This window comes from Indicator indicator, chromosome 10 (genome assembly GCF_027791375.1).
Source record: "Indicator indicator isolate 239-I01 chromosome 10, UM_Iind_1.1, whole genome shotgun sequence".
Lineage (NCBI taxonomy): Eukaryota > Metazoa > Chordata > Aves > Piciformes > Indicatoridae > Indicator > Indicator indicator.
Window position 1 is genome coordinate 26,266,361 of NC_072019.1, and position 13,577 is coordinate 26,279,937.

A 13,577-nucleotide genomic window follows, 5' to 3' on the forward strand; every position below is an offset into this window, starting at 1 on the left:
CAAACACTTGCTCCACCTCCAATACTGTGTCCAGTTCTGGTGTCCCCATCATAAGAAGGACACAGAGCTGTTAGAGTGAGTCCAGAGAAAGGGCCACAAAGATGATCCAAGGGCTAGAACTCCTCTGCTGTGAGGATAGGCTGAGGGAGCTGGGATTGTTCAGCCTGGAGAAGAGAAGACTCCGGGGGGACCTTAGAGCTGCCTTCCAACAGCTGAAGGGAGCCTGCAGGAAGGCTGGAGAGGGACTTTTCCTAAGGGTGTCTAGCAATAGGACAAGGGGGAATGGTTTGAAGCTGAGGGAGAGTAGGTGTAGACTGGATCTTAGGAAGAAGCCCTTCAGTATGAGGGTGGTGAGGCTCTGGAGTAGGTTGCACAGGGAGGTTGTGGATGCCTCTTCCTGGAGGCATTTAGGGTCAGGTCGGATGAGGCCTTGAGCAGCTGAGTCTAGTTGAGAGGTGTCCCTGCCCATGGTGTGGAGGCTGGAGTAGATGATCTCTAAGGATGTCAACCTAAGCCGTTCTAGGATTCTGTGGCACTGGTGTCTGAATAACTGATAGTTCAGGAGTCCATCCTGAGCTCTGTATCAAGGTTGGACATCCATATTGTTGACTTCAGAGTAATGTTTAATTGAATAAAGAGATGGGGCTCGATATCGAACAGTGAGCACTAGAAGAATTAAAGAACATTTGTAAATGCAGTGAATACATAATTTAAAATCTGCACTGCAGTGCCCTTCTACGTGAGGCAAAATGAAGAGTGAGCTGGGTAGCTTCGTTTCAGATGCTTGTTTTGCAGCACTAGTGCTTTTTCTAATGTGTGTAATGCATGCATTGTGTTTCAGGTGGTTCCTGCCCTACAGCCTAAGGGAATCAAAGTCAGCAAAGATCAGGATGCAGACAAAGAAAATAGGAGTGAAAAGATATTTATTCCGTTCAATGCTACACCCAAGTTTTATTAAATCAAATGGTATAGTAGCAAGCATTAGAAATCCTATAGTAAACTCCCTCTGAAGTCTGAAATTAAATTTGAAGTGTTTTGTTGAGTCAAGTAAATTTTGCCAAATTTCTGCCAAATAGAAGGCAGCTTTCTGACAGATGTTTTGTGGATCTCCCCTGGGCAGTGGAACCCTGTACTTACTGCAGCTCTTCACTGGCATCTCTCTGGAAGTACCTGCTTTGCTTCATGTGAGGGCAAATTGATTCTCTTTGTTTAGCAGAAAGAGGGAAATAGTAACATGTACACAAATTATATCCTTACTGTGAGGCTGTCTGAAATTCAGTGAAATCATGTTAGAGGATAATTAAATCCGCTGTGTCTCCTCCGCTTCCCATGGCTGTGTAAAACAAGGAATTGACCGAGTGGTCTGTAGCTGGCCAGCTAATTGTGAAGCAATTACTGCACAGTAACTTCCAAGCAACTTCACAGGAGATTTAAAAGAGGAAAAAAAAATCTGTTTGGTCTAAAGCAGTGGATTTGTTTTAATCGCTGCAAGAAGGAAAAATTTGAATTTCTCATTCCCAGCCAGCCTGCTCTAGTGGCCTAGGTGTTTTCCTGTGGGAACTGTGCTGACCAATGAGTGCAGGTCAGGTACTTTGAGGGTGTAAGAACTGGAGGAGAAGAGATAGAATTAGTGCAGACAGTAACTTTTACCTGGTGTGGTTTAACATGCCAACTCTGTGCCTCTGCTATGAAGACAGGCTGAAAGAATTGGGGCTGTTCAGCCTGGAGAAGAGAAGGCTCCAGGGAGACCTTAGAGCAGCATTTCAATATCTGAAAGAGACCTACAGAAAGGCTGAGGAGTGACTGTTTAGAAGGGCTTGTAGTGATAGGAGGAGGGGCAGTGGTTTGAAACTGGAGCAGACAAGATTTAGCTTGGACATTAGAAAGAAGTTGTTTACAATGAGAGTGGTGAAATACTGGAACAGGTTGCTCAGGGATGTGCTTGAGACATTCAAGATCGGACTTGATGTGGCCCTTGGAAGCCTGATCTAGTTGGAGGTGTCTGATTGCAGGGGGTTGAACAAGATGACTATTGAGGGTCCCTTCTAACCTAATAAAAAAAAAAAACAAACCCAAACCAAAACCAACTACAAATGTGATTAACTTCTCATATGACCTTACTCAGTGGTTTGGTGTGTGGTGGATAAGTCATTAAGTCCCTCTTGCCAACAAAAGTTTTTGTAAACCCCTTTTTCAGATACAGAAGCTATGAGGCTCAGTTATTCCGAAATATCCTGAAAGGTGTGGAAGTCATGCCTTCATGCCAGTGGATAATGCTTACAATGAAGCAGTTGCAATCCCCTTTCTGTGGTTTTGTTATCTTTATTTCTCATCTCCAAAGCACTCATCCTCTTGCAGTGTGCTGCCTTTAATCTCCAGGACTCCAGCGTGGTGCATTCTCCAGCGTTTGGAGGTTAAAGAGGAAGCCTAATCTTTCTCAACTCTTTTTCATCCATTGGTGCTATGAACTGGTGGGTGGAATATAAAAGAGCTCTCGCACATAAACATGTAGCTCCTTTTTAGCATTGAACACTGATTCACAAAGCAGTCATACTGTGCTACAGTAGGGGCATCTCTGAGATGGAAAGAGTTGCTATTAGTGGATTACTAGTCCCTGTCCCTATGGGGAATCAGTGATATTTCTAGTCAAATTGTCACAAAAAAGTTTGATTTGAAAGCAGCCACATCCAGATGGAAAATCTGCCTTTTCCTGTATGATGAATTCTCTTTTCAGTACTAGAGGTTTTCTCTGATTTGTTGGTGTTTATTCTCCTCTATTGATCTGGGGTATAAAAAAATGGTCACTGAAAGTGATGAATATAAAACCACTTAAAACAATTGAGCTTCTTGTGGACAAACCAGGTATAAACATTCTTTTGCTGGCTGGCTGTGTGAGCTGTGCTCTTGCATCTGTGCTGGCAAGAACTGTGTTTAACACAAACCCACAGTGTAATGGAGTATTCTGGCACAACTGATTCATCTGGCTTTTCAGTGAGTCAGGAGGAATGAGAGAAGATTGTCCTAAGCTGCTGGTGGCTTAGCTTAGGTGACTTGTGCAATTTCACACAGACCTTCTAACAAATGTTTAAAGTCTTAAAAAGCCAAGGGGTTAACATTTAGAGTTATTACAAAATTATAGGGCTACCACCGATTTGTCCTAGGCAGCTGAAAGTGGGGCTGCAGGTTTTCCCTCTTCGTTCTTGGTTATGTAGAATCTGAGTCCTCTCATGCTTCTTCAATCTTCTGGAATTTGAGTGTCTCCAGGAACAGGACCTCAACCACACCTGTTACAGTATTTTACCACTCTCATTGTAAAGATCTTCCTCCTGATGCCTAACCTAAATCTCCCCTGCTCCAGTTTCAAGCCATTGCCCCTCTTCCTATCACTACAAGCACTTCTAAACAGTTCCTCCCCAGCCTTCCTGTAGGCCCCTTTCAGATATTGAAATGCTGCTCTAAGGTCTCCCTGGAGCCTTCTCCAGGCTGAACAGCCCCAATTCTTTCAGCCTTCGTAGGAGAGCTGCTCCAGCCCTATGATCATCTTTAGGACCCTCCTCTGGATTCACTCCAGCAGGTCCCTGTCTCTCTTGTGTTGGAGGTCCTGTAGCTGGATACAGTACTCTGAGAGGTTTCACCAGAGCAGAGTAGAGTGGCAGAATCATCTCTTGCAACCTGCTGGCCATGCTTCTTTTGATGTTGCCCCAGATGCCATTGGCCTTCTGGGCTACAACTGTGCATTGCTGGCTCATGTCCAGCTTCTCATCCACCAGTTTTACCTGTGTTTACATCAAGCAATAAGTGGGAGACGTATTTGGTGTGTTGTATACTTCAGAGAAACTGCTGTCGTGTTTCCAAGTGCTCTTACTATAGCCCCCTACTGCTACTGGATTGAATTAATTTCATTTATTATTGTTATGCTCTTTTCAATGCAGCACTTTCCTGTAATGCGTTTGAGATGGACAGGATGATGAATGTCTTGTCTCACATTTTTCTCTGCCACTTGCACTGCAGTTTGCTAGTTAAACTATTCCATACAAATCTAGGCTCCAGATTGTACAAATCCATGCACAGGTTCAGCTTTCCTTCTGCACACTAAAAAATATTACTCAGAGTTTGATGGTCGCCTGTTCACTTGTATTTCGCAGATACAGAAGAAATTAATTACGGGCATTCTGGTTGCTCTAATGGCCTATTGTACTTGGTGTTCCCTTTCAAAGTGCATCCTGCTATTAGTAGTGGGGTGGCATGGGATAGAGTTGAATGCAGTTGAGTGAAATCATGTAGCAAATTAAGGCAGGATCCTGTTACTTGGAGCTATAAAGACAGTTGCTGGGACGAGCAAGCAGCTTAGATTTAGAGTCCGTTCTTCATGCTTGCTATGCGCCGCTATATGCATCATTATAGGAGATGTCTGTATTTGTGTGAGGTAATAGAATTTTATTGTAAGTTATACTTCAAAATCTTTTACATTTAAGACAAAATATTGATAAACTGTTATGCTGAAGTTTGTAGATGCACTATCGAGATTTGAGTGCTTCCTTTGTAGTATTTAAAAGCTTGACATTTATCAGTACCCAGGCTATTTTAGTTGTTGAGTCTCTAATCAGAAATGGGGAATAATTTAAGGTTTATTTTTAACCTTTGATTAATGTTCACACATTCATGTTTATGATGATATGCAAGTATTTTGTCAACAAGTAAATGTGCATGCACCATTGTATTTTCTTTTCTTGGTGTTCAGTGTCACTTCTTTTGCTGGCTTCTTGCATAAAGGGGAGCTGCAGAATTCAGCACTGTCATGAAGTGCCGTGTGTATGATGTCCATAGTGCAGGAGACAAGAGAATTCTTGTGTGTGGAGGATGCAAAACATGTAACTCTTTGTCTTTGAATCCATTAGAGAAAACACGGGGCTCCACCTCCGATGAAATTGCCACTTCCTTATAGATCACTTGCAAGACCACATTTAGAGGAAGCTGACATGGATGAAGAGGAGGATGAGGATGCTTATGCAGAGAGTGAGTAATGTCTTGGTCATTACCTCAGATTACGTTTGAGGAACACAGTCAGATTGTGATAAATGTATATCTGCCATTTATTGCTTTGGTAGTGCTCAGTGGGACAACAGCATCTAGTCCTCAGCCTTGTTCTTACCAAGGGCTGCTGATCTGTAACATAGAAAGTCTTCTGTTCCCAATTAGGCTTCTGAAGCTCAGCTCTTCTGAAGAGATCTAGGAAGGGCTCTGTTTATTTTCAGTTTAAGAATGTCTAAAGAGTGGTTAGAGGCCTTGCTTTTTGTCAGTGATATCTGCAGGGAAGCCTGCTTTGTTGTGCTTTACTGTTGTAACTGCAGTGGTAGCTGAGCAAACTCAGGCTGAGAACCACTGGTACATATTCCCTGTCCACAAAAGCCTGTGGTTGATTTCAAGGCAATGCTGTTCAAGATAAATATTTTCTGTTAAAAAGTAAAATATGCTGATTTATTGTTTCAAGACTCTCCTGGGAAAAGGATCTCCTTTTCTTGCAGCACCTTTTATGGGAAAGGTTCTGCAATTGTCCACTTCTGGGTTTTGCAATGAACTCTGTGGATTTACAACTTTGAGTAAATGGAATGATATTATCCATAGCTTATCTTGCAATAAAATATTTATGAATGCTAGAACTGCAGTTAGGAGTCCTCACACACGAATTTGAGCATACATGTGGAGTTTTTGTGGATTTTTTTTTGTCATAGGGGGTCAGGGTTTATTTTGCTACTCTGACTTCTCTCAACATCTTTTGTCTTGGAGAGGTTTTTGTTTCCCTAGTTATGGATAAGCCAAAGCAGAGAGATGTCTTTGTAGCTTTTGACCTTGAAGTGACTATGGGCCCCATTCAGAAGGGAAGCTCCTAACTTGGGACCTGCTGGTGGGAAAGCTCTTTCAGCTGCTCTTGCTGATTTCCTTGGCAATGATGTGCCATTGAAGCCAAGATAATTAATGAGTTCCGTTGGTTCATCACTTTTGGGGATGCTTTGGTTGAGATGGGAAGGATTTGGGAAACAGTAATGGGGGCACAGAAGCAGGGTGTTCAGTTCAGCCTCTGTTGCTTTAAGGGAAAGCTGCAAGTTCTTGAACCAACTAAGATTCTTCCAGAACTTTCCTTTACTGAATTTTGTCATCTCATCTGTTTGGAGTACACCACCTCAAAAAGTTGTTTTGTGGGTAGAGGTAGTGAGGACGAGTGTTTGACTGCAGACTTGGATGATGAATTGAATGCATCTGGAGCTTTCAAACCAACTCTGTAAACCTCCAGTTCAAGCCAACTGATTTCAGCTTGTTATTAAAGTTATAATTCCCAGTTAAAGGACAGTTTTGATAAGGAGCCTGACACCTGGGTTATCTAATTAGCGTATGTCTCAATTTGAGTGCTTCCTAGACCTAAGTTAATACTTTGCACAGAAATAATTTCTTATTGATGGGCTTGGTCATATTTTAGCTGTTCTGCCCTCCTTAATAATATTGCCAGCTGAGTCTAATATCTAAAAAGGTAAAGCTACTTCTGGTATTAAATTCATCAATCCTATCAGGTTAGGCAGCAGCAAGCAGATCTATTCAAATGACTTTCCTTCTCTTTACCCTTTTTACTGAGTGAAGTTGAATGCTTTGCAATAGCGGTCTTTCCCAAGAATCAAGAATGCATTTTTCATTTTAGTCTTCCCCACCTCATTCTGTTTCTTTAACATAAAACTAAAAACAGGCTAAGGAAGCTTTAACTAAGTTTGTACCCCAGCCCTTGAAGTGAAAAAGTATGTTAGAAATAATCTAACTGCACTTAATGATATTAAGCATCTTGGCAGCTGTGGAGTGGGTTTCTATGATCACTTGAAAAACAAATGTTTTTTTCCCCTGTAAATTCTAGCACAGTATTGTTTGTGTTCATACCTTTGGCCTGATTCTTGAGCACTTTTCCCAGAAATCTCAGCCCAGGCCAGTACTTACCTTTTAAACACTGTCCATGTGCATGTTCATATTGGTCTATTCCTTACCCACTTATCCTACTAATTCTACTGGGTTTGTAACCTTAACTAGTAATTTTCTGAGCTTCTGTGAACAAGTGAACTAGATTTGTTGTCTTTATTTAGAAAATAAGATACCTTAAAAGGAAGAAGCAGTGTCAGCTCAGGTAAATTCACCTCATAGTCTCTCCTTTCATTTATGTCCTGTAGTTTTCAATCTCTGCCAACAGTGTCAGAGGTCTTAGCAGGTGTTTTGAGGTGGGCCAGCTATTAAATCTGTCCTCTGGTCGTGCTGCTGGTGGATTTTATTTTTTAGCATTCTTATTAATACGGGTGCTGTGTCATGAACCTGCTCATCAGTTTCTTTCATGCTTCAGAAACACTTTGCTTGCTCAACTTGACATTTTTTTCCTCCTTGTTTGTCATTTCTTTTGACCCATGCTTTCATCTTTTGTCTTCATGTCCGTCATCATTCCCCATACTGAAAATTGTTAATCTTTGTTAATCTTCCTGCCATACTTGAAAAGTTTTCTTTCCTTTCTGTCCCATCCACACTGCCTCACAGTCTCCCTGTTTTGTCAGTTTTCCCCTTAAAGTGGCTGAATAACCTTTTGGTATTGATTTAATTTCCCCTGTGGGAACAAAATCCACTTGCCTTTTGGCAATGCTCCCTTTTATTTTCACTTTTCCACCACTGAAGCTGTAGCTTTCATGGCTGACTTGTTGGAACAAACAGTCATTTCTTGTCCATGTTCTCCCTTTTCTTTTCAAAGGTTGTTTTTGATCCAGACAGGCTGAGTCCTTGTTGGGAATAGAACTGCTAGGTAGTTCATGGTTTAGAGAAACTCCAGATGTCCTCAGTGTTTCTGTGGTTTAAGAAGTTTAAAGAAGTTCCAGGTGGTTTTGGTTCTTTTCAAATGTCATCTTGCACCCAAGACCTTTACTTTCAGACCTGCTTCTCCTTTGTATTTCAGTTTCATTGGAACCAATAGTCCAATATTACTTTTTTTTTTTGCTCGGCCTTGAAGGCCAACTGAAAATAGTATTTCCTCTTGTTTTATTTCTTCTTCTAGTGGCACATCTTTATCAGTCTACAACTCTAGCCCTGTGTTATGTGGGTCTTGTTTACTCTTTGCTTTGACTTTGCTGTTTTAAGGCTTGCAGTTTATGCTTTAAAACAGTTGTGCAAAACTTCCAGCATGTGCGTTCTCAAATAAAAGGAACCTTCAAAATCCTTTGTCTTCCAGACCTGTAAATGTTACAATGAAGGTTTGGAGTTTTTCCACCTCAGGCTGGAAATGCTTGTCCACATCAGAGGTTATTATCACTCTCCATGAAGAGTTTTTTTCTAGGCTCCCCAAAACTGAAAAACATCAGGTTTTGAATTAGGGTTGTGGGTTTGGTTTTTTTTTTTTTTTTTTTTTTTTTTTTTTTTTTTGTTAAAAAAAAAAAAAAGTAAAAAGAGGGAGAGAGCATACAAAGGAGCTATTTGTACTTAGAAGCAGCTGTGCTACAGGCTGCATCAATAGGCATTGGTGTGTTTTCCCTGAGTGGTGGACGGCTGTAGGTGTGCACTAAGAATCTGCTAATAGACTAATGTGCACCCTGTTGTGGCTCATTGCTATAATGAGGGGTTAGTAGTAAAAAGAAGCAGGGGAAATGGAGGGAAGAGCAGTTTGTAATGGAATGTTTTGTAAGGCTTTGCTTGGGGCATTCACAGCCCTACAATACAGACAGACTTTTGTGATTGAAGCAATGGTAAGTTAGATAGGAAAGACCTTAAAATCACTATAAGAAAACTAAAACAACTAACAGAAAAAACTGAAATCCTTAATTTCAGTTTATATTGGGTTTTTTTTAGTAAAATCTTTAGTAAAATTAGTTGAATGAGAGTGACCTGGTTGGTTTCAAATAAGCTGAAAATAATAAAAATAGATAATAATAAAAAAATTGTGAGAAGTGGCTATTGTAATGGACTAGATACAGCTGTGCTCAGACTTCCTGTCTGCAAGGTTATTTAAGGTTATAATGTCTAATTAAGGGGATTATAATGCCCCCTTCCTTTTGTTTTGCCTCTAGATAATGAAGAAATCAATGAAGCATAATGATTTATCTCCCTAAAATGCTTTTTGAGGAATGGTGGTTTCCCTACACCAAAGCAGGAGTCTTTTAAACCTTCTCTAGTTATTTCAACTTTGCATTCATGTTGTGGTTGAAATGATGGTCAAAATAACTAGAGAAGGTTTAATATCTCTTGCTGATTCATCATCTGGTGATGAATCTGGAGCTGTGTGGGGTGAAAGACGGGAGACTCTGTGTGTGCTCAGGTGTGTAGGTTGATTCAGACAAATCCACACGGCCTGTTGGCTGGGTAAAGTTGGGACTAGAAGGCTCAAGGGCATTTGAGTGGAGTGTCCTCATCACACCTAAGGTGTGGTGCCAAGGGACATGGTTTAGTGGTGACCTGGCAGTGCTGTGTTAATGGTTGGACTTGATGGTCTTAAAGGTCTCTTCCTAGCAAAAAGTTTGCAAGATTCTGTGAGTCTAAGGTTTTCAGCAGCTTCCATGGTGTCAAGGAACTCTACGCACGTGAGAGGATGGTGGCTTCCTTTAAAAACAAAAAATGACGAAAGGAATAGGGTTCAGCTGAGACTTTGTAGAAGGTTTGGCCCAGTTAGATGGGGTGTTACATATGACCTCAGGAAGGGTCTCTGTACTGCTATGGTCACTGGCTCTTTGGAAAAGTGCCAGAGTTATTAACAATGACTACATAGAAACACACCCACTGGTAAAGCAATATAACTCTTGGGGGCCTGACTGTTTACAGTCTGCTTCATGCAAAGCCATGCTAAAACAAAGGAAAGGCAATTCTTCATTTTAGTTTAAATTTTTTTAGGGGGACACCCTAAAGCAGCAATCTTCAGGTGAGGCAGCTTGTGTGGCCAAACACTGCCTCTCCAATAGATGTCACTGCAATCAACAGCAAACAGAGATGATGCTCAGAGAGGAAGAGGTAGCTTGGAAAAATGCTTCAGGCGTTATGAACCTAAAATACAGAAAAAAATAGTAATTGCACTCTTCCATTTTCTTACATATAGTAACAAGTGTAGTTAGCACAGTGGATTTCCAGAGATCATGCAAGAGCCAGGATTAGCCTAACAGAGCAGTGACTTTCATATTTTAGCTCTGTGTTAATCTCTATTTAATATGACTCTGCAGTGCTAATCTTCTCTCCCATTCTTGTTCTGACCCCTAATTAGCTAAAATATGTTGAGTTTTGTAACCAGCCCCAATATCAGGTCCGGAAAGGCTGTGCCTGCTGGGCAGACTCACAAGCTGTTGTGCCACAGGAGGATGAATGATGATGTTGGTGTCGTCGTAGTTTGAGGTTGTGGGTTAGTTTGGGGGTTTGTTGTTGGCCTGGGCTGTGGTTTGGCTTCCCCCCCCCCCCCCCAACTCTATTTGTGACTCACAGGCAGAGTTCTCATCATCTGCTGAAGTATTGCGAAAAGGAAATTACATTTTTGATGAATTAATAGTAAAATTGCAGCTGGGACTTTTTTTTTTTTTTTTTAACTGTGTACATAATGCACTGAACAGATGGCTTTGTGTTTGCTGCAATACATATTATAAAGCAAGGATAATGAACTCTAAAAACGAACAAATTAATGGTATTAACAAAATAAGTGAGTATTTTGAGTTGACTTAAATATAGTATTTGGATAAGAGAATTAGTAAGGTCTTCCCTAAAGAGCTAAGTGTGTTGATAAATGTAGGGGGAGATTTTATCTTTATTTTTTTTAATTACTAAATGAAGGATTTTGAGTCTTTTTAGTCTTTCCTTTCAACAGTCACTGCAGTGAAACTAATATTGCTTGTTTAAGATTTCAGCAAAATACAAGTTATGATGGAGTTGAATCTTTCTGATGCTTATAGTGACAGATTGGTTTTGTTTTCTGACAAGAGAAAAAAAGAAACAAAACCAGCCAAACCCTGTGCCATGAGCAGATACCAGTGTTGGGAAACTGCAAGATTTGCAGCACTGGCAAAGAATGCATTTAATGAAGCCATTTGACTAAGAGAAATTAATTTTTAACCCCTGTGGCTTGCATGAAAAAGATGCTCAGATAAATAACATCTATTAACTGCTACTTTGCCATGCGGTGGGTCATTAAGCGCAGTAGTACCTGCAGCTATCAGTGATACAAACAACCCTTAGAGGTGACTGCTGTTGGGGGATAGAGATGTCATTCGAATGCTAGCAGACTAAGCCAGAGCACAAACAGCAGCCGTGGAGCATCCGTGGGTCAGATGTGGGAAACCAGAGATCTGCTTCTCCCTGCATGCTTCCATAGGCAGCTTTCATCTGCTGGCAGATGTAACTGTTAGCTTGTGGGTAGCTCGAAATTAATCTAATTGATGGCATCTCATAATAGAAACAGACAGACGGTTTGCCCTTAAGGAGAGAAAAATCTCAGGAAAATAGGCCCAAGGTCGTCAGAAGAAAGACAGGCACTGAGTCTGTGTATGATGAGGATTTGAGCTGCTTACAGCATTGAATGTTTGTCAGGAATGCAGATATCCTGAAGTACATGCTGGTACAGCAATGGTACAAGGGGGTTTCCCAGGTAAGGATTTAGCTCTATCTCTATATTGTGTTTGTTTCCAGCAAGTCATTTTAAGTATTTTTAGTGATAATTTAGAACTAGGGCAGTGCTGGAGATAAGAAAATAACAGCACAGATAATTTTTTTCCCCTTTTCTCTCAGTTTGAAGCATGGACATATAGCATGATTGGAATATTGAAATGCATTTAATATCTTTAAGGTATTTTGGCTTGTGTTTGCTTGTAAATCATTGTTTCTGTGTACATTGGTGTTCCCCATTCTTATATACAAAACTGATGTGAGCACGCAGTGCTTAAAGTAAGAGAGAAGAATTCCTAGCATTAAATTTCTTGCTGTATAGAATGATCGACTGTTCCATAAGTGTTATTGTAATGTAGAGACAGATGGCTGAATTTTCTTCACTTTGCTTGTTAAGAATGTGTTAGGTAAATGTTTTTAGACTAAAATAAAAAGCTGCTGGGGAATCTAAACTGAATATTCAGCATTTTCATGGTATAAGGAGGCAAAGCAAGAATAAAGCAATGGGATGGTAAACAAATGAGCTATTTGCAATGAAGTATAATCTAATCTTTAAATATTGCTTTAGATTGCATTTGTTCTTAGGTATGATCTTTTCTTCCAACACAAGCCAGGTATCTAGAGAATAGCATTAAAATGCTAGGCATGAAATATACTGGGTTGAGGGTTTAAGGTTATTATGTTGTTGAAGGCATGGTGCAGGTGGCTTATGTTGTTAGGGATCTTTGATCCCACTCAGATGTTACAGATAAGTAATTTCATATAACTTACAGATAGAAGATGTCTGCGGTACAAATCTGCATACACAGGTACAAACCTGCTAAGAGAGGGTAAGAGGAGTAGATCTGTGTATTGCTCTCATTGAAGATCACTTAAATCACTGCAATGACTTGTAACTGGAAATATGTAAAACTGGTGCTGATGTTTAAATGAAAGACAAACTCCAGCCCTTAAAAGATGAATTTGTGTTTAGATTCATGAATGTTGGATTTTTACATAGGAGCTGTCTTTCGTCATGGTCATTGCAAATGATGTTGCTCCTCTTGCACACACAGACACACACACACACAATTAAATTAAAAACAAACTACTGTGCATCATATCTTGTCCAGACCAGCACAGCACTGCTTTTAGTTAGACCTGAGAATGGATTATTTGCATAACAGCTCTGCTCCAAAATGCTCTGCTTGGTTTAAACACTAGCTGCTCCAAATGTGTAGTGGAATTAAGGCTCTAAAAGAAGGGAAAGTAAAAATGCTAAATGACAATGATTTTATTCTTTACAGATGTTACCCAGTTTTCCACAGTACTGCAGCAATCGAGGCAGCTGTCCAGAACAGCTTCTTTAACTATGCGAGAAAGTTGACGGTAGCTTTTGCTTAAGACTTGATTCTCCCATATTCAGTGTGGTGGTTTAGCTCCTGCTTGGAGCAGCTATGTAATTGCTCTTTATCAGGATTTCTGGTATTTAAAGATCCATCCAGAATATTTGTCTGCAAGTGTGCTAGCTATAGTACATGGTGACAGACCTTTAAAAATGCCCGTTACGCCTTGTGGTGGCCACATGCTCACTGGAAATTACTTGCCAGCTAATGATTTTAGGAAGGAGATCTATGTTCACATTTGTATACATATCAATAAATGCGTGTGCATGTGTGGAAAACCCTGCTGCTTGTATCAGATGAGCATCTTTATTTTATCAGCAAATGCAAAATACTTTTGCCAAACTGAAATTAGAAGCAATGTTGTGGCAGCTGGCAAAAAGGCAAGTAGTTCTTTCCTGCTACCCTATGAGCAATAATGACCCTTTTATTGTTAGTGTAAGGGTGGAAATGTCTTCATCAGTGCTCAGGGATCATGGCTTGTGCTTCTCTGTTGCTGCTTCTCAAAAAAGTTTTTGGAGGAATTATTGAAGGCATTGAGCTTTTGGGAATCAT

At 40.4% G+C, this 13,577-nt stretch overlaps 1 protein-coding gene across 1 annotated transcript in view; it reads left to right on the plus strand.

The window, feature by feature from the left end:
- Positions 1-13,577, plus strand: part of PATJ (PATJ crumbs cell polarity complex component) — a 157,497-nt gene that overhangs the window by 58,325 nt on the left and 85,595 nt on the right. The window contains exons 25-26 of the mRNA XM_054383933.1: positions 842-917; positions 4,897-5,016. Coding sequence (XP_054239908.1) covers positions 842-917; positions 4,897-5,016 — 196 coding nt within the window. The remainder of the gene's footprint in view (positions 1-841; positions 918-4,896; positions 5,017-13,577) is intronic.